This window comes from Carcharhinus amblyrhynchos, chromosome 12 (genome assembly GCF_965287045.1).
Source record: "Carcharhinus amblyrhynchos chromosome 12, sCarAmb.v2.hapA, whole genome shotgun sequence".
NCBI lineage: Eukaryota > Metazoa > Chordata > Chondrichthyes > Carcharhiniformes > Carcharhinidae > Carcharhinus > Carcharhinus amblyrhynchos.
The window spans coordinates 1,465,804-1,487,214 of NC_137335.1; the positions used below are offsets into that span (position 1 = coordinate 1,465,804).

A 21,411-nucleotide genomic window follows, 5' to 3' on the forward strand; every position below is an offset into this window, starting at 1 on the left:
GAGGCTGAATAAACTAGGCTTGTACTCGTTAGAGTTTAGAAGAATGAGGGGAGATCTCATTGAGACGTATAAGATGATGAATGGGATGGATAGGATAGAGGTGGAGAGACTCTTCCCGCTCAAAAAAGACAGTAGGACTAGGGGGCACAGCCTCAAGATAAAGGGGAGGCGGTTTAGAACGGAGTTGAGGAGGAACTTCTTCACTCAAAGGGTGGTGAATCTCTGGAATTCTCTGCCCGTTGAAGTGGTGGAGGCTGCCTCGCTAAATATTTTTAAGAAGCGGGTTGATGGGTTCTTGATAAGAGAGGGGATTAAGGGTTATGGGGAGAGGGCGGGAAAGTGGAACTGAGCCACAACAGATCAGCCATGATCTTATTGAATGGCGGGGCAGGCTCGAAGGGCTAGATGGCCTACTCCTGCTCCTATTTCTTATGTTCTTATGTTCTTAATAATTGTGTTCCCCGTGACTCAGCAAGTTTACCTATTGATTCACTGAGCTATACAGGCTTGGGGATTCCACAATCAACTTTGAATATGTTGAGTTAGCTGGGACAGCAGTAGAGATGCTCGTATTTACTCAACACAATGGGGTTAGGGCAGGGAAACAGTCAGGTTTCCAGCTCCTACCAAGCTGCATCCATTTTTGTATCAGGTGTAATCCCACTGTTCTCTTCCTAGTGTGGTCACAGTTTATAAACAACCGGCTTCAAAGTCGACACAGATAACAGGAATCTGACAGGGTAAACTCTAACCAGTTTAAAAAATGAACATCTTCAGAAGAAGGAGAAAAAAAGCCTTTTTTAAAGAAACTTTACATCCGAGCAGTAACTGAAGCATAGATATTACCCAGGGTGCATGTGATACGCAATCATCCTCATTTGTGAATTACTGGGAATTATATATGCTCTTTCCCCAAGTATTCTGGCGAAATTTCCATAATTCATTAATACTGTAACTTTCATGATGGCATCCATGAATGAGCAAATAAAGTACTCTGCCTTGGTAGTACACTAGAATTGTTAAACTTACTTACTTTGCTTAAAGCTAGACAAAACTGATGCTGGAGCTTTCCAAACCTCCTCCTGTCCAGGGTACTGAATGAGATAAAGAACTTGGAAGAAATTGAAGATCCTGCATGCCTCAGAGCAATTCAATAGAGGTAGTCTGACATTTTAGAGCAGAGGAACTGATGCCTAGATTTGGAGGCATAGATGTCAGGAAGACTGGCAGGCCATGGGAAAGAACCATGCTTTCTTGTGGTCATATCTTCAGTATACTCTTTAACATGACCAATGTCTTCCGATGCAAGGTGAGGCAGTGTATGAACATGAGTTTTCTGCTTTTCAGGTGTGAAAAACACTTCAAATTCTGGGGGCCAATTCCCTTGAAAAATGTCATCCAATCTTCAAGGGAAAAGTCCCTGAGAGGATGCACAAGGATTAGAATGTTGAATGCACATTTGTAGTAGCATTTTGAAGTTGAACCGCACTGAAAAACATAATAGAATATCTCGAGGATGACATTATCCCCACACTGATTTCAGGCAGCTTGTAACAGAATACCCTGGCGTGAAGGCAGTCAACATCAGATTAGGGACTGCATCTGGAAGTCAGGTACCCAGAGGCAACCCACCCTGCACAGCGGCAATAGCAAACAGCTCACATCCCAGCATGGTTACCTTAAATCTGTGCCCTTTGGGTCTTGATCCTTCCACCAATGGGACTGGTTTTGCCCTATCTATTCTGTTCAGATCCCTCATGATTTTGAATGTCTTCTCCAAGGAGAAAAGTCCCAACTTAGCCGTCAAACACAATGCACGTCCCTCCTCACTAACTCTCACTGATGGAGCGTCCAGATCTGACTTTTATTGAGGCATGGACAGAGTGGATAGCTAGAAGCTTTTCCCCAGGGTGGAAGATTCAATTACTAGGGGACATAGGTTTCAGGTGCAAGGGGCAAAGTCAAAGGAAATGTACAAGGCAGGTTTTTTTTAAACACAGAGTGCTGGGTGCCTGGAACTCGCTGCTGGGGGAGATAGTAGAACATAGAACATAGAATATTACAGCGCAGAACAGGCCCTTCGGCCCACGATGTTGCACCGACCAGTTAAAAAACAATGACCCTCTAACCTAAACCAAACCCTTTCCATCCATAAACCTATCCACGGATCTCTTAAACGCCCCCAAACTAGGTGCATTTACAACTGCAGCAGGCAGGGCATTCCAATCCCTCACCACCCTCTGGGTAAAGAACCTACCCCTGACATCCGTCCTATAACTACCACCCCTTAATTTAAAGCTATGCCCCCTCGTGCTAGCTTTCTCCATCCGAGGAAAAAGGCTATCACTGTCCACCCTATCCAAACCTCTAATCATCTTATATGTTTCAATAAGGTCCCCTCGCAGCCGCCTTCTTTCTAACGAAAACAACCTCAAATCCCTCAGTCTCTCCTCATAGGACCTCCCCTCCATACCAGGCAACATCCTGGTAAACCTCCTCTGCACCCTCTCCAAAGCCTCCACATCCTTCCTATAATGTGGGGACCAGAACTGCACACAATACTCCAAGAGCGGACGCACCAGAGTTGTGTACAGTTGCAACATGATGCTGCGGCTCTTAAATTCAATCCCCCTACCAATAAACGCCAAGACACCGAATGCCTTCCTAACAACCCTATCTACTTGATCCCCAACTTTCAGGGATCTATGTACACATACACCTAGATCCCTCTGTTCACCCACACTATTCAGAGTCCTACCGTTAGCCCTATACTCTACACATCCATTATTCCTGCCAAAGTGAATTACCTCACACTTTTCCGCATTAAACTCCATCCTCCACCTCTCGGCCCAGCTCTGCAACTTGTCCAAGTCTCCCTGTAGACTAAGACACCCTTCCTCACTATCAACCACACCTCCGACTTTGGTGTCATCAGCAAATTTACTAATTCACCCAGCTATACCCTCATCCAGATCATTTATAAAAATTACAAACAGCAGTGGCCCCAAAACAGATCCTTGAGGCACACCATTCGTAACTGAACTCCATGTCGAATACTTACCATCAACCACCACCCTCTGTCTCCTATCCGCCAGCCAATTCCTAATCCAATTTCCTAAATCACCCTCAATCCCATACATCTGCAATTTCTGCAGAAGCCTTCCATGGTGAACCTTATCAAACGCCTTACTAAAGTCCATATATACCACGTCAACTGCCTTACCCCCATCCACCTCTTTGGTCACTTCCTCAAAAAACTCAATAAGGTTAGTAAGGCATGACCTACCCTCCACAAAACCATGCTGACTATCTCTAATCATTTCATTACTCTCCAAATAACTATAAATCCCATCCCTAATAATTTTTTCTAAAACCTTGCCCACAACAGAAGTAAGACTCACCGGTCTATAATTCCCGGGGAAGTCTCTGTTCCCCTTCTTAAACAATGGGACAACATTCGCTAACCTCCAATCTTCTGGCACTATACCGGTGACCAACGACGACCTGAAGATCAGAGCCAGAGGCTCTGCAATCTCCTCCCTTGCCTCCCAGAGAATCCTAGGGTAAATCCTGTCCGGCCCAGGGGACTTATCTATTTTCAAACCCTCAAGAATAACTAGCACATCCTCCTTATCAACTGCAATACTGTCCAGTTTACAACCCTGTAACCCAGTGTTCTCCACAGCTACATTTATGTCCCCCTGCGTGAACACCGAAGAGAAATATTGGTTCAACGCCTCTCCAATCTCTTCCAGTTCCACACATAAATTCCCACTGCTGTCTCTAACTGGCCCTAATCTTGCCCTAACCAACCTTTTGTTCTTAACATATCTATAGAACGCCTTAGGATTCTCCATAATCCTATCAGCCAAAGTCTTCTCATGTCCTCTTTTAGCCCTTCTTAACTCTCTCTTTAACTCCCTCCTAGCCAATCTAAAGCTCTCTAGTGCACTACCTGAGCCCTCAAGTCTCATCCGGACATAAGCCTCCTTTTTCTTTCTAACCAGCGAATCAACTTTCCTAGTGCACCACGGTTCCCTAGCTCAACCAATTCGTCCTTGCCTGACAGGGACATACATATCAAGGACTCACAGTAGCTGCTCCTTGAAAAAACTCCACATTTCGGACATTCCGAGACCCTGTAGTCTCCTAGTCCAACCTACGCTTCCTAATTCTCTCCTAACAGCCTCATAATTACCCTTCCCCCAGCTAAAACTACTGACCCGAGGTTCCTGCCTATCCCTTTCCATCACTAAGGTGAACGTAACTGAATTGTGGTCACTATCACCAAAATGCACCCCAACTTCCAAGTCTAGCACCTGGTCTGGCTCATTTCCCAGCACCAAATCCAATACAGCCTCACCTCTAGTTGGCCTGTCAACATACTGAGTCAAGAAACCCTCCTGCACGCTTTGTACAAAAACTGACCCCTCTAATGAGCTAGAGCTATAACAATTCCAATCAATATTAGTAAAGTTAAAGTCCCCCATAACAATTACCCTATTACTTTCACTCCTATCCAGGATCGTCTCCGCAATCCTTTCCTCAACCTCTCTAGAACTTTTAGGAGGTCTATAAAAGACTCCCAACAGGGTGACCTCTCCTCTCCTATTTCTAACCTCAGCCCATACTACCTCAACAGACAAGTCCTCATCAAACTTCCTCTCTGACACCGTGATACAATCCTTGACTAATAATGCTACCCCTCCCCCCCTTCTACCTCCTTCTCTACTCCTACTGAAGCATTTGAACCCCGGAACCTGCAACAACCATTCCTGCCCCTGCTCTATCCACGTCTCTGAAATGGCCACAACATCAAAGTCCCAGGTACTGATCCACGCTGCAAGTTCATCCACTTTATTGCAAATACTCCTCGCATTAAAGTATACACATTTCAAACCCTGCTCCGCTTCACCCCCACGATGCCGTGCATTGCAGTCCCCATCTATGCCCCCCTCACTTTCACCCCCTCTACTCAGGATCCCACCCCCCCTCTGAATCAGTTTAAACCCCCTGCATAGCCTTAGCAAATGTTCCCCCTAAGATATTGGTTCCCCTCTGATTCAGGTGTAGACCATCACTCCTGTAGAGGTCCCACCTTCCCCAGAATGAGCCCCAATTGCTCAAGAACCTGAACCCCTCCCTCCTGCACCATCCCCTCAGCCACGAGTTCAAGCTTTCCCTCTCCCTGTTCCGCTCTACACTATCCCGTGGCACAGGCAAGAGTCCCGAGATAACCACCCTGTCCGACTTGGCCTTAAGTTTCCACCCCAACTCCATAAATTTCTGCTTAATATCCCCTTCCCTTATCCTCCCTATGTCATGCGTCCCCACATGAACTATGACTTGGGGTTGATCCCCCTCACCCTTAAGAGTCCTGAACACCCTCTCAGAAACATCCCTGACCCCAGCCCCTGGGAGGTAACACACCAGCCCTGAGTCCCTACCATTACTCTGACTCTCCTATCCGTCCCCCTAACTGTGGAGTCCCCAATCACTAGGCCCAATCTTTTACATCCCCTAACCACCTGAGCCTTCACAACAGGCTCACCCCCAGAGACCTGCTCCCTTTGGCTATCTCCAGTTGATTCCTCCTTAACTGTAGCCTCCAGGACAGAAAACCTATTTTGGAGGGGAACAGCCCCAGGGGATTGTCCCCCCAATTGCTTCTTTCCCCTCTTCCTGGCAGTTACCCAAGACTCATTTCTAGGAGTGACTATCTCCTTGTAACTCCTATCTATGTCTGCCTCAGCCTCCCGAATTATCCGGAGTTCCTCCAATTCCAACTCCAGCTCCTTAACACGCTTCTCTAGAAGCTGCAATTGTACACACTTCCTACAGGTAAAATCAGCAGAAACACTACTGATTTCCCTCACCACATACATACCACAGGAGATGCAGCTTACTGCCTGAACTGCCATCCCTGAAACAATTTCCAGCAGAAAAGAAAAAACAACAAAAAAAACTTCCCACACGCTTATAATTAGGTTAGAGGAGGTGCAATAGTGGAAGCGGATACAACAGTGACTTTTAAGGGGCGTCTTGACAAACACATGAATAAGATGGGAATGGAGGGATATGATCCCAGGAGGGGTAGGGGGTTTTAGTTGAGTCGGGCAGAATGGTTGGTGTAGGGTTGGAGGGCCGAACAGTTCCTGTGCTGTAATTTTCTTTGTTTTTTGTACTCCAAATCTACCCATGTAGCTGAAGCTCCTCTGTGCTGGAACCATTCCCATGAATCATTTTTGCACTCTTTCTAATGCTTCCACATTTTTCTGAAAGAGTTGTGTCCAGAACTGAATACAATGCTTCAGTTGAAGTTGAACCAGTGTTTCATACAGGTTTAATGTAACCTCCTTGCTTATGTGCTCTATGCCTAGGATACTGTATCTTTGGTTACCCACACTCTCAATAGGTCCTGCTACCTATAATGACTAATGCACCCCTTTAGAATTGTCTCCTCTTTTTTGTATTGTCTTTCCAGTTCTTCCTACCAAAATGAATCAGTTCACATTTCTTTGCATTGAATTTCATGTGCCACCTGTCCACCATTCCATCAATTTGTCTTTGTACTTTTGAAGTTCTACACTGTCCTATTTATTTATTAGTCACAAGGTTTACATTAACACTACAATGAAGTTACTGTGAAATTCCCCTAGTTGCCACACTCCAGCACCTGTTGGGGTCAATGCACTGAACCAGCAGGTTGCCACACAGAGTGATCCAAGCCAGGAATTGAACCCAGGTCCCCTTGGTGCTGTGAAGCAGCAGTGCTGACCACTGTGTCACCGTGCCGCCCTCCTCCCAGTTCAAAATGCTTCCAAGTTGCACATCATCTGAAAATTTTGAAATTATGCCCAATACACCAAGATCCAGGATATTAACATATATCAGAAAGATTAACAGTGATCTGTGGGGAATATCACAACAAACCATTCTCCGTCCAAAACACATCTACTCACCAACCACTGTCCGCTGTCACTCAGCATTTTTTTAAATCCATGTTGTTATTGTCCCTTTTATTTCATTAGCTGTAACTTTGCTCACAAGTTTGTTCTGTGACACTTTTATTAAATGGCTTTTGGAAGTCCACATACACTACATCAACTGTATTATTTCACTAACCCTCTCTGTTATCTGTTCAAACAATCTCCAGCAAGCTTGTTAAACATGATTTGTTCTTTATAAATCCATGTTGGCTTTCCTTAAAATCCACATTTGTATAAGCAATTTTGTCCCAAAATATTGTTTCCAGAAACTTCTCCACCATCAAAGTTAAATGAAACATTTATTGCAGATTGTCTCTGCTTATATAAAGTTATACTTGGTACAAATGGGAAGAGCTAACAATTCTTACATAATTTTGGAGCGTAAAATGCCCTGGTGGGACACCCTCCCAATGATTTTCACCAGTGGACAACCTGCCTGATGGGATATAGAGAATAAATGAATGAAGTCAATACAGGAAAAATTCTCCAGAATAGCTTTACATACCTTAAGGTCATTAGAGGAAAGCTTTTCGATTCTTCGTTCCACATCTGGGGAACTTTGTTTCTTTGTAAATTGGATAAAGCAAAGTTTGCTGGTCTCCAGAAAAGCCATGATCATAAAATTGTCTGCAAGCACAGCTAAACAAAACTAAAAAGCTTAAAACCAGGAAATTCATTTAGTTTCTATATTCTTCCACAGTCTGACTCATCTAAAATCTGGTTCTAAAGTTAATAACTTTACCAACCTTAAAAACACTGGCTTTCAGCTTCCTGGCAATGATACCATAGCCCACCAATACATTGTTGCTGGCAAAGTTTATGTCTTCTGGCACTGATATATAAATACTGGGTGCAAAATCAGTTTTTGGCAGTGGTAAAAAATGGTGAATAGTGAATAGGCAGTTTGTGTAATGCCACTGGTGATGAGAAGCCAAGAAAAGCTAGTCTTCTCTACCACTGGGAATTAATGCTAGGACAGCTGACATCTATTATCAGATTACCACCATTAGAGTTTACTGTACTGCCCAGTCAAATGTCAGGGTCAGCAATCAAGCTGCAGCAAAGAACATTTATTACAGAGGTGCCTGACTCAAACATTACCTCAATATCAACAACCAGAAAAATATTATAATTTAAATTTAATAACTTAAATCTGCTAATGTTACCATTTGCATAGTGACATATAACATTTATGTTTGAGAGCGGGAACTCACATTTTGTTGGAATTGTTATTATATTCACTCCCAGGAAAACTCTGTTCATTACAGTTTATCGGTTATTGATTAAAAACGGTGCATGATTAATGTATGTGAGCCACATACCTGTGTCGTTACATCAAGATATTTACCAAAATCAAAAATTTTAAAAAGGCCAACTTTTTGAAATACACAAGAAGAAAGAAAATTCTAAAGAAAATGAAGACCTTCAGTGATGAGGAGACTAGAGAAGGTGGGACTGTTCTCTTTAAAACAGAGAAAATTAAGGATAAATGCAATAGTGATGTTCAAAATTATTTGGGGTTTTGATAAAACAAATAAGGAGAAACTGAACAGTGGCAGGAAGATCAGTGATTAGAAAACAGATTTAAAATAATTGGCAAAAGAGATTTGAAGAGTCTTTTCATAAACAGTTATTATTATTTGGAATATGCCATCAGAAAGGTCAGTAGAAACAGGTTCAAGAACAATTTTCAAACAGGAATTGGATAAATACTTGAAAAGGAAAATGTGCTGTTTTATAGGAAAAGAATGGGGCAAGGGACTAATTTAATAACTCTTTCAAATGGGCAGAATGGCCTCTTTGGTTAAAATAAACTAAATTGCTTTGATATTTTAGAAAAATGTTTCCCCAAAAAGCAGTAGCTGATAATTGGATTTTAAATAGTTCCTGACGTTGCGTACAATATTTCAAAGGCTAAGTGAAAAAATAGCAGTATTGTGTTTACAGTATCCAAATACTGGGCTTAAAGAGACTATTGTGTTCCAGAATCTGCCACAACTGACGTGATCGCGAATTGCTTTGTTGAAGAAAGGTGAAACTTTTAGAAATTGATTTAATATGTGTTAAAAAATAAGATCTGGAAAGATTCTTATACAAAAGCATATTCATAATTTATAACTGAAAGGTTGTAACTATGACAATACATGCAGTTACTTGTTGCTTTTACAACTCCCGAGTGAGAGTAATTAGTAAATCCATTGCCACATCATTTTTCATCTGTCACTGTTAATTTAGATGTTTGATTTTCACGTGGATACAATTACCATCACTGATGGTGTCGGAGATGAGCCTCCCCACTAAGGTCCTGTCAATCATGGCTTTCTCCAGATGTGGCCCAGAAAGGCTTAATGACACCAGTACACCTGAACCAAAGAAAAGCTGGAATAGACAGGACATGATGTTACGTGTATTCTTTGAAAGCATCATGTTAGATAATACATTCTTTATAACCACCATTAAGTATTTTCAAATTGGGTTTGCAGGTCTATCACAGCTGGCTTTATACTATGAAGTGAAACTGAGTGTTCAACATCTGGGATTCCTTTTTAAAATTTTGGATATTGAGATAGACTAAAAGTAATGAAAATTTGTAGGTCTTTGCAGAGTATAAAGATACAGCTGATGTTACTACTGGACAAGTCAGATCCCAAAGTGGAAACTGGCTTGATAGACCAACGTCTTTTTCTTAGAAACCATGAAGGGTAGTTTCTGAACAGATTCACAGGAGCCTGCTAATGAACTTTTAACGAAAGAATAAAACATGTACTAAACAAGAAAAGATTAACTATATTACACAGACAAAAAGGTTGTGACAATTTCAATATAAACACCAATAAATGAATCAAATTGCACTACTCTATCACCCCAACTAAACCTTCCCAGATACATAGAAATTTGTAAAGATGACACAATATACAATATCTACATTGTATATGTAAACTAATAGATGAACAATGGTTGGACACACCAGACTCCAATATCAAATGACAAATGCCACCAAAGCAGGTTCTATGGATTTCTCATCAACCACTCCCCTCAGCCCTGACACTTGTCACACTATAAGCCAACCAGTTTCACTGAAACTGCCTTTCTCATAAGGGCTTCCAATCTCTAGGTTTGAAGAATTTGCCTTGGAATTCTCTTCCAATCAATGCTTTCATTTGGATGTCTTCGACAAGGATCTATCTCCAGGGTTTCAATCTCTCCTTCCAATGTTCCTTTCCCCTGAATCTCACATGCACTCTAGCTTCACATTCCATGCACACTCTCATATATCTGTTCATTCCAAGCAGAACATCACTGTTCCAAAGGCCTGCAGTAAGCTGTTACCAATCTTTGGCTGCCTCCGCGAATTTTCTGGCTTCTCTCAAGCTCACTTTGCTCCCAGTCTGCTACCTGCAGCTCTGCCTCTTTAATTGACAGTCTTTTCCATTGTGCCTTACTTTCAACTTCACTTAACAATACCTGTTTCAGATTCCTGTCCTTGTCCTTTAACTGGACTGTCTTCTTGGGACTGCTTCATTTCCAATTCCCTGTTTTGGGGCCTTACTTTTTTGGGCTTTTTGCTCCACTACCTTCTCTGATTTTACATCTGTAGTATGGTCCAAAAAGTTAATACCAATTGTGTATTTTCACTGCTCCATTTCATAATCATGTATATTCAGAAAAATTTCTTGCTGAAGAATGACATATACCAAAGCAACATATTCTTTCAGAATTGGTAAAAAATTTAAAAACTTTCTGGTGGACAGAATTCAATTAAGTGCACATTTTTCATAAGTTCATGTTTTGGGTGAACAAAATGTATACTTGGGTGCCTTTTAAAATAAATGCGCTGTCTATTACATATATAAATTATTTGGATAGTTTAGCTGATATGATGTATTAAAGGCACCATTATATATGTTTCTCATCATTATATATGTTATATTATTTGTAGCCGTAAAGCCAAAACTGGAAAGGTTCAATTAAATTAAATTATCAATCCAAGATAACTGTTGAAGTATATACCTGACAAAAGTTCTTGCTCTTCCATTTGCTCAGCACACAACGACTGCACTGCAGTAACTCCTGAAGGACAAGAACACAGATGGCTATATCAGATGCATATGTTGTCACCAATGGTTAAAGTGTTTCTGATTTCCAATCAGAAGAGATTAGCATACTTCGAAAACAAAGATGCAACTGTTTGAGAACATGCCACTGCACTGGAGGCTGGTTATGATCTTTATACAGGCCGATCCTTTACAAAAATTAAAGTTGCTGAAAGATGAATAAAGAAATATAATTGTTTACTGCCAACTTTGTAACTAGGAAGATACCTCAAACTCCTTGAGAGTGTCTCGAAGTTTATCTGGGCGTCTATTCTTGGGTGTCCACAAGTATTCTCGAGCTGACAGAAAATGTGAACAGAATTTTTTATTATAAGAGGATTCTATCATACCATTGACCTAATTCATTCCATTATTATAGCACAAATATTTAAGCTGAATTTGTCAGACACCAGTAAAAAGGCAAATGATCAAATAAAACTAGTAAATGACAAAATCAGTAACCAGAGGACAAATTGGCAAAAAAAGTCCAGGGAAATAAGGAGATTTTTCTTTAAACACGAGTTGGGATCTGGAATGAACTTGCTAAAAAGGTTGGTTGGAAGCAGATTCAATAGCAATTTTCTAAATTGAATAAATCAAGAGAAAAATATTACGAATTATGGAAAAAGAATGGGACTGAAACTAAGTCAGGGAACAATGGGCTGAATGGCCTCCTTCTGCAGTGTATGATTCTATGAATCAATGCTCAAACAATCTGGAAATTTATAATTTACCAGCATATTATATACAGCTAAAAATGATTTTTAGTTGTAACGCGGTGTATAAGTAGGGCAGAATTTGGAGTCCAGGCATTCCATTTTTATTGGAAATTGTAAAGCTTAAGAAATGTCTACTCTTATCCAAAATTAATAAATAAATTTGGGGAATGTATGGCTTGGAAACATGGGCCTTGAAATTGGCTCACACCCATATCACACAATGCTCCCAGCTCAGTGCACACTGCCTGTACTGAAGCAACTAGTGGCAAGACCAAGTAAAATTAGATGGCCAGCCTCATCTGTTTCTTATCAGTGAGTTTCAGACACCAGTTGGGGTTCCAGAAGCACATTCTCACTACTCTTTTGGCAAAGAAGTTTCTTCTGAATTCCTTATTGGATTTATTAGCGGCTATCATCACTTATAAGTGAAGGTCATGTTTGGTGTAGTTATGTGTTAAATGTTGCTAATTGGAATGAAGGAAAGCACTCATGGGATGTTTGAAAACTATTAAATACCATTCAATCCTATTTATTATTGTTAATCATTTATTTAAAAAGTGCTCGTTTCCATTCTTGAAATGATTAAGATAGGCGAATCTTCAACCTTTAGATTCTTTGCTTTTTCCTTAATTCAGAAAAATATTCAGGCTGAAGGGCTCAATAAAGGTATGACTTGCACATTTAATGTTACATCTGAAGTCATGTTTCCAAGGGGAACAGGGAGACTAGACTGCTAGCATTCAACATACCACTTGTCTGCATTTTGCTTTTTTCCTCTGCTCTCCATTGAAGAAAGGCTGTGATAATTATGTGAAGGAAATAGAATCATGCTTGCCAGAAACGATGGAAGAACATTCACTTTGATTATTAAGAGCTTAAATGACATTCAGTCATACCAACATATTACTCACCCTCTGTCATATGCTGCTTCTCCTCTAAGTAACAGCAGTCCAATGGTGGAACTAAAGGGATTTAAGATGAGAAAAATTAAAATACACAAATTATTTATAATGATGGTGCAGGTTAACACAAAAAACCTTTGCAACTAAAATGGTGGGCTTGTGTTATACTACTATGAATCTGAAATGCAGAATAGGAGCAGAGTCTGTGTAGGGACATTACCACACTTGACAAAGAGGCACTGAAATTTAACTTTGAGAGTGTAGTGAGTAATGAGTTGATCACTCATTAAACGCAACATCTAATTCATTGTGCATTTTAGCACTTTTCAAAGTTGAATTTTATCCCCAAAAAATGCATGCACAGACCTCCACTTTAACCTGGTCTGGAACAAGAAACAATCTCAGATACAAGAACAACAAACCAAAAAACAGTCTCCCAAGATTAAGAAATGTCCTTCGTTATTCAGCCAATAATGACAAACGGCGCTTTTCTGCATTCGTATCAGTTGGATTCCGATGCCCTCTGCTGGATTTCTGGTGTTTAAATAAGGAACATGGTATTTAACTGCATTAAGATGATGAACATTTTTAACAAAGTAACACATCAATATGAATTTGTGCCTACCTGCCTCTTTCTTATCATAGTATTGATAGGTGCCAATATCTGTATCTGTTGTACAATTTTGAACAAAAAAGTTAAATTTAAAAAGCTGCCAAAACATTCTGGAATTAAACATTATTTTGAGATTAAAAGGTCAAGAATTTTAGCTGTTTCCGTTTGGATATAATAAAAGTAGTGCATTTCTTTTAAAAGTAGCTTCCAAAAACAGAACTTCTCAGGTAATGTAACTTATTAACGTTAACTCTTTAAACGACCTAAAGAAACCAAAACCTGAGAACCTAATAATGGGAATTTTGCAATAATGTAAATATACCCTCAATTAAGTCCCTCTACAGGCCTAACTTAAAATATTTAGGGGACGATTCTCCCAAGATAATTCTAAGTATCAAAATTTGTGTAAAAACTGGAGTAAATCCCACTGTTTTTTTCAGCGGGAGTTTCAAAATGAATCCTCCACTCTGCACATTGCTGAGTGCACTAGCATAAATCAGTTCAAAAATCAGTGGGCTGGGGCCTATTAGTGCTAGAGAGGCCAGCAGCACAGTGCTGAGCAAGCCACTGCGCATGCGCTGATCTGTCAGAGCGGAGATTAGCTCATGTGCGGTCGTCCCTGTCTATCAGCCTCCTGACTGCTGGCCAGCTCCATGACCCCCGCATTGCCGGCTGTGCAATCCCCCCACAGCTTAATTGCTGACCCCACGGATGTATCGGGCCCAGCCCCAATGCCCCCCTTGCTGCTGGCCCTGATCACTGGTCTCACTCTCTGTCATTCAGCCTGAATGCAGAGTGGCAGCAGGACCCCCCCCAGCCCCACCAATCACCCCTATCAGATGCCCTGCCCCTGCCCAAATCAGCAGTGCCAGGGGCCCAGACTGGCACTGCCAAGGTGCCAATGCCCAGGGGGGCACCATCCCCACATCTGAAGGGGAAAGACCCAGCCAGCCCAGAGATCTTACTCCCCGGTCCACTAATTACATCTAAAATATAATTAAATCAGCATCTGCATATATTATGCAGCTCCGCATTGATTTCTGGCACGGAGCTGACAGCACCGGAAAGCCGATGCTGGGAGATGTGTGGAGGCCGGAGAGCTCAGTGGGAAGCCTGCGAAACGGTCACTGCTAGAGTCTCCCAGCCTGCTGCACTACAATAGCAGCGTAGTGGGATGGGAGAACCGCCCCTTGAATGTGTAGAGTTTGGATTCATGAACACCTTGGAACACGATTTAGCTTGAACATCTAAACCACTATATATAATTTTTTTAAATAACTGGAATTTTACAAAGTTATACTACCCTTGGTAAATGGGACAGTTCATAACTCAGCATTTTCTTTTATTAAACTTTTCATAATTTTTCTTTTCTGCCTTTTTTTCCCTCCTCACAAAGCCTGAAATAATTTCCCATCTGATCAAAGAAAATTACAGCACAGAAACAGGCCCTTAAGCCCTCCAAGCCTGCACCGACCATGCTGCCCGACAGAACTAAAACCCCCTACCCTTCCGGGGACCATATTCCTCTATTCCCATCCTATTCATATATTTGTCAAGACGCCCCTTGAAACTTTTTATCGTATCCACTTCCACTACCTCCCCCGGCAGCGAGTTCCAGGCACCCACCACCCTTTGCGTAAAAATCTTGCCTCGTACATCTCCTTTTAACCTTGCCCCTCACACCTTAACCCTGTGCCTCCTAGTAATTGACTCTTCCACCCTGGGAAAAAGCTTCTGACTATCCACTCTGTCCATGCCTCTCATAATCTTGTAGGCTTCTATAAGGTCACCCCTCTACCTCTGTTTTTCTAGTGAGAACAAACCAAGTTTCTCCAATCTCTCCTTCAAGGTAATGCCTCCAAAACAGGTAACATCCTTCTGGTAGTGTGGCGATCAGAATTGAACACTATACTTCAAATGCAGCCTAACTATTGCATGCTGGTGTAATTCTAGATCAACAGCTAAAGAATTACTTCGTGCTATGAAGTGACAACTTTCTGAAGTGAAGCTGTCTCAAAAGTAGCTTACAGTTGAGTTTTATTGACTAGGAAATCCTAGGTTTGATTGCTACTTGTGCCAAGTTAATTGATCAGACCCAAGTGGCAGTATATTGCTATTGACATCGATACCCTTAAGTGGAAGGGAAAATTTGCCTGTGTATCTACTCCGAATTACTTTTCAAGTGATTCCTATCGAAAAGTGCATGAGGATTGGGCTCAGCTATGCACCTTCTCTGCTGAATGTTCAAAGATCAGGTACAGTTTTAAGTCCTCAGAGTTGGATAACTGTTTGGTCTCATGAAAATACCCGTATGGTTTAGATATTGGACTAAATTCCACTGAGAGGCTGTGATTTGTGGGAGATCTCCAAAGCAGGAGGATATTGGCAAACTACATAATATTTGGTATTATATATATCCTGAATATGGGTGCAGTTTCTAAATAGTGTCAACAACCCTGGAAAAAAAAACAATGATACAAGATTGGTCAAAGTTTTATACTTTTAGATGCAGCAGTAAAGCTTTTCACTTAAACGGAATTGTCTAAACATCATTAAACAATTTGCAGGTCTTGACTCACATTACACCAAGAGGGAAGACAGCAATTCTGCTCACTAGTTGACTGGCCATAATGTATGATGTTCTAACAGTTCATCAAACATAAGTCAATATTTAGATTCTTTAGTGTGAAAGTGGTGAAAATAGAGGTTTAACTGTATTAAATGCAATTTACATCTCAATTTCTCCAGCTGTAATCTGATTTTTAAATTGTCTAGTCTATCAAAAGATAAATTCAATTTAAATGAGCACATAATAGGTAGCATAATTATATTAATAGCAACACAAACAAAAAATCATATAACACTCCAGAAAAACATATGCACGAAATTCTTGATGTATTTTTAGATGCAAGAATGGAAGGAATAAAACCATTTAAAATCAGAAGTTCCTTAGCCTAGGCAGAGTTCAATTACCCCGGACTTGTAAAGTATTCTTCATAGACCACAGGTGCAGCTCGGTCAGGCAGAAAGACATCTGATGGCAGATGGAACTCTGCTCTGTCAAAGTAAAAACAATCCAACATGTGAAAACTAATTAGCCTCCATTAGACACAAAATTAAACGTTTCTGCAAGTGGAATTGCAAAATGGTTCCTCATTAACCATATTTTAAGATGAAAATGTGTCAGTAACCTGGGGACTAGCACACATTAGCACATTAGCCTTTCTACCCATTAGCCGTTTAAAAAAAAAGCAGGAAAGAAACAGCAGTTTCTTTTCCCCTCACAGGGCTTGCTATTATGTAGCTGAGTCTACTGGGAAGCCCCAGAAGACAGCACTGTTTGAGAAACCCATTAACCAATGGCTCAAATTCCACGCGCTATCTTTTGTAATATTTTGCATTAGGGAGAAACTGCAAGTTTGTCAATTTTACAGTTGAACTTCTCATATAGTGTATTAGCTACCCATAAGAAAATATTCTTTAATCCTGATTCTGTCGTACAATGCTCATTTAGATACCATGAACAGAGTAGTTGGAAACTCTTATGAAACTCAGCTATTAATCTGTAACTCAACTTCTGTGTATCACTGGTGGAAGTGTATTTGAAAGTAGTTCTACAACATGGTAGCAGATAGGTTCTACTTTCAATCCACCAGCTAGTTAGTTGCATTGTTGTGAAGCAAAAACACCAGCATGGACCAGTTGAGCTGAATGACCTGTTTCTGCACTGTACATTCCCTGTAATTCTACATAACAAAAGTTAGCCAGTACAATGGGAAAACTCTTCTTTTACAAATTGTGCCATGAAATCTTTTATGCCTACTTGCTTAAAATCTTCAGGCTAATTCATTTGCTAGAATTCCTTGGAGTACTTTTTATTGTACTCATGACTCCATTTAAAATAAATGGGTTACCAATCATTTCAATATAACACACAACCTCCTAAAAGCATCACCTCACAAAAATAGTTTGTGCTTAATGGAACTAATCCAGAACTAGAATTTGGTCACTTTTAAAAGGGATTACAGTTTTATAAAACTTAAAAACACATTGATATTTATAAACCTTCATTGTAAGCTAGGTAATATTGATTCAATCCTCGAATGTTATAAGCTGTAAAATTCACAAATGCATTTTACATTGTCATGTTTTCCAATCCATGAACTAATGAAAGCTATGGAAAATCTATATAAGTCAAAAAGTGAAGCAAATATGTTTTCCAACTTTTGACTTGGGATAAAAACTTTGAAAAGGAGTGTATAAAATCACCTGGATTTGCCACACAACTACGAACTAGAAAGTTGTTGTGCTATGGTCCTAATTTGACATCTTCTTCCAGGCAGAAGGACTTTGATGTCAAGCTTTTTTTATATCAGTAAACAAAGATCCCAGAGATAGCCTTTTAGAACACTTAAGAAGATCAGGTCAGTTATCCTCATATCCTTTTAAAATTAACTTTTCAGAACTCTTAATTCTTACTTCAATCTTTTTCCCCCTGATACTATCAATGACTTTCAAGTTTAATAATGACTGACAAGGATGATGTTATCAGGATTTGATTGCGATGACTTTTGCTGCATTCATGAAATGGGGAAGTAACTGAGAAGTGGAAACATAATAGTTTTGTTGCAATGATCCACTCTTTTGAACACCTATTCAGTCCATTCTCCCCCTCCTTGCATAAAGAACAAGTGATGCTTCAGCCAGAACTGTAGAATATGCCATTATTGCCTGTGACTGTGTTTGCGATCAGTTGACATGAAGAATGACTGATGTGTTGGTAGTCAGGTTCTACCTGTTATCCACACAATTCAGAGACAGACCCTTGGTTATCACACAGCCTGCACAATCATTGCTGACAGATTTTGGAACAAGTTAAGCGTTTCCCCTGCCGAGGGAAAATATCCTAGAGTAGCAGCAGCACGCCTATTCAAAATTATAACAATCTTCCTCGAGGAGGGAAAGGGGCATCGTGCCATTTTTTTCCCTCCAAAATCATTCCAGTATTTTTGCAATAGGAAGGTTACAAACAAGTCAATTTGTCTGTCTCTGTATAAAATCTGAGAACAATGTGCATGCGTGTGACATTTAACAAGAGGAAAGATCACATCACTCATCAATATGGACATCAAAGTTCTCGACGCTCAGATCAATATTTCCATGCTTATGGTTATCTTACAAGAATTTTGTTTGAAAGTTATAGGTCTTGAAGATATTTTTTTCTATTGTAACCTTTCTGCCTGAACAATGAATACAAATAAATTACCTCCTCAGTTTGGTACACTATAAGTTATATGCTTGGAGTTATTATTTCACTGTAGCTTAAGATTTAGAACTAGTTAAAATATTAAAATGAGTACATTGCTGGATTAATGAGGGAATTCTTTACTTCCAGAACTTTTCTATTACATTCATTTATTTTCTCACAATCTAGGCAATATAAAGTCACCATAGTGCCAGGTGAACATAGGCTGACTGGTGGTGATTTAACTTGAGGATCACCACACCTCAGGTGAGAGGCAAAGGATGAGAAGCTGGCGCCTCCATGAATAACCTCAGCCAGTATGGAAACTGAACCCACACTGTGGGTATTGCTGTGCATCGAGAACCATGAATTAGCTGCCCAGCCAACTAAGCTAACCAACCTCCATGTTGTCAAAATAGACAATAGGAGAATAGAAATACCTAACATGTATCACTTGTTAATCGTAGCACCAATGATAGTTGAACCATTTTTCTGACATCACCAAGAGTAATCAACTGTTAAACATCCATAATTTTTATTAGATCAAGCGTGCCACTGGCTCACCAGATCATCCACCCCAAATCCATAATTTTGGCAACGTTTATTGATAATAGAAATAAATCAAGAAAATCTTCCAGACATACACTCTGCAATATCACAAATAAGAACTAATGACAATTATGGAATTTGGATTAAAACAGAAAATAAGCAGTTAGATGATAAGATTAGTAAAAGAACAGAAATGCATTCATTTGGTATTGAAAGAAGTTGTTGAAAATACCAAGAACAACAGGAATATATATGTGTATAATGAAAAGAAAAATATATAAACTGGTATCAAAAAAAAGGAATAATGCAAATTGCAGAAGAATTTGGCTGCATTACAGTAATTTAGACAAGATCACCCCAAGACACTTTTATGGAACTATTGTAAATGTTATCAGACTCCTGAAAATTTGGATTGGAGACCTGAAGTCTGACAATTATCCATTCAGGGGAAATGCAATTAGTTTATTGTACACCTGAAACAACCTCTGTTCTCCTGAGAGAGAATGAATCCCCGTCAGATTTTTTGACAAGCTGTCAACCACATGCAAGAAACCCCACACCCAACTTATTACTGCAGTACGCTTATTATCTTTCATGGCATTTCATTTTAAAGTCTTGTGCAAACTTGCTTACAGCTTATAATAAATTAAACCCTGCACACAAGTGTTCTTCCAATCCAGAATAAAAAAAACAACAAAATCTCTTAACAGAAGTTTAAGCAAAAACCTCCATCCTACTCACGGAGATTTCTTTCTAACTCTATCACATCTCAGAGACTAAAAACTGATCTCCATGGAATAGTAACATGGATATCACTTTTAGCAATGAAAAATCATTTGCTATGAAATGATATTTAAATATTATTGCAATGAAGAACATAAATATATACGAAGCTCAATGGAGTGGCTTAAAGTTGACAAGCGGGGTCTAGAGCTGTCCAAGGCTGGGCACTGAACCCAGGAATGACCTCAGTCCAGCAAAGATCCCATTACAGCACCTCTGCTTCCTGTTTGGCCAGAGTTAGGCTCATGTGCTCATTTTAAACGGATTCAAGGCAAATTGAGTGATAAGGTTTCACACATCAAGCCAATGTCTGGCAGCTGTCATCAAAGAGAATGAGATGTTGGGTTGAATAAAAAAAAGGAGTAGGCAGATTAAAGGAAGCAATCTTATTATTATGCAAGCATTGACCAGGTCCTACCTAGTGCACTGTGTAGATTTGGAAATCAGAAGATTTGATTACTGTCCCACGTATTAATATACAGTGAAAGGTATTGTTTCTTGCATGCTATACAGATGAAACATATTGTTCATAGAGTAGGCACAGTAAGAAGTCTCACAACACTAGGTTAAAGTCCAATAGGTTTATTTGATAGCACAAGCTTTCAGAATGCCGCTCCTTCATCAGGTGAGTGAAGAGTTGAGTTCACAAACAGGGCATATATAGATACAAACTAATGCAACGACAACAGATGAATGGACATCGTTCGACAATCACCAGGCAGGAGTGTTCCCTTGTTGTAGGTGAACACTTCAACAGTCACAGGCATCCAGACTCTGATCTTCAGGTAAGCGTCCTCCAAGGCGGCCTTCACGACACACGACAATGCAGAGTTGCTAAGCAGAGACTAATAGCCAAGTTCTGCAAACGAGGGCAGCCTCAGTCAGGATCGTGGTTTCATGTCACACTATCTATAATCCCCATGACTTGCCTGGGCTTGCAAAATCTCACTAACTGTCCTGGCTTCAGACAATTTACATCATTTTAACCTGTGCTTAACCCTCTCTCCACTCACATTGTCTGCACCTGTAAAGACCTGATTACCTGTAAAGACTAATATTCCAACCGTTATCTTGTAAATTGAGTCTGTGCCTTCATGCCCTGTTTGTGAATCCAACACTTCACTCACCTGATGAAGGGGCAGTGCTCCGAAAGCTCGTGCTACCAAATAAACCATCTGGACTTTAACCTAGTGTTGTGAGATTTCTTAATGTGCCTTCCCCAGTCCAATGCCAGCATCGCTACAACATGTTCATACACTGCAGGGGGGAGAAGGAAAAGGATTTGATTTGTTATGTCATGGGTATTGGGATACAGTGAAAAATATTGTTTCATGCACACTATACAGACAAAAGCTGTTTGAGTCTGTTGGCTTCAGACTTTTGTATCTATTTCCTGACGGAAGAAGGTGGAAGAGAGAATGTCCGGGATGCGTGGGGTCCTTGAATATGCTGGCTGCTTTTGTGAGGTACCAGAAAGTATAGACAGTTTCAATGGATGGGAGGCTGATTTGAGTGAT

General features: G+C 40.3%; 1 protein-coding gene across 5 annotated transcripts in view; it reads right to left on the minus strand.

Moving 5' to 3' along the window:
* Positions 1 to 21,411, minus strand: part of wdpcp (WD repeat containing planar cell polarity effector) — a 130,936-nt gene that overhangs the window by 81,923 nt on the left and 27,602 nt on the right. For all 5 annotated transcript variants that reach the window (XM_080199954.1, XM_080199955.1, XM_080199956.1 and 2 more), the window contains 7 exons: positions 16,291 to 16,374; positions 13,330 to 13,374; positions 12,714 to 12,764; positions 11,312 to 11,382; positions 11,001 to 11,060; positions 9,254 to 9,368; positions 7,495 to 7,628 (listed from right to left, as the gene is read on the minus strand). In XM_080199954.1, coding sequence (XP_080056080.1) covers positions 7,495 to 7,628; positions 9,254 to 9,368; positions 11,001 to 11,060; positions 11,312 to 11,382; positions 12,714 to 12,764; positions 13,330 to 13,374; positions 16,291 to 16,374 — 560 coding nt within the window. The remainder of the gene's footprint in view (positions 1 to 7,494; positions 7,629 to 9,253; positions 9,369 to 11,000; positions 11,061 to 11,311; positions 11,383 to 12,713; positions 12,765 to 13,329; positions 13,375 to 16,290; positions 16,375 to 21,411) is intronic.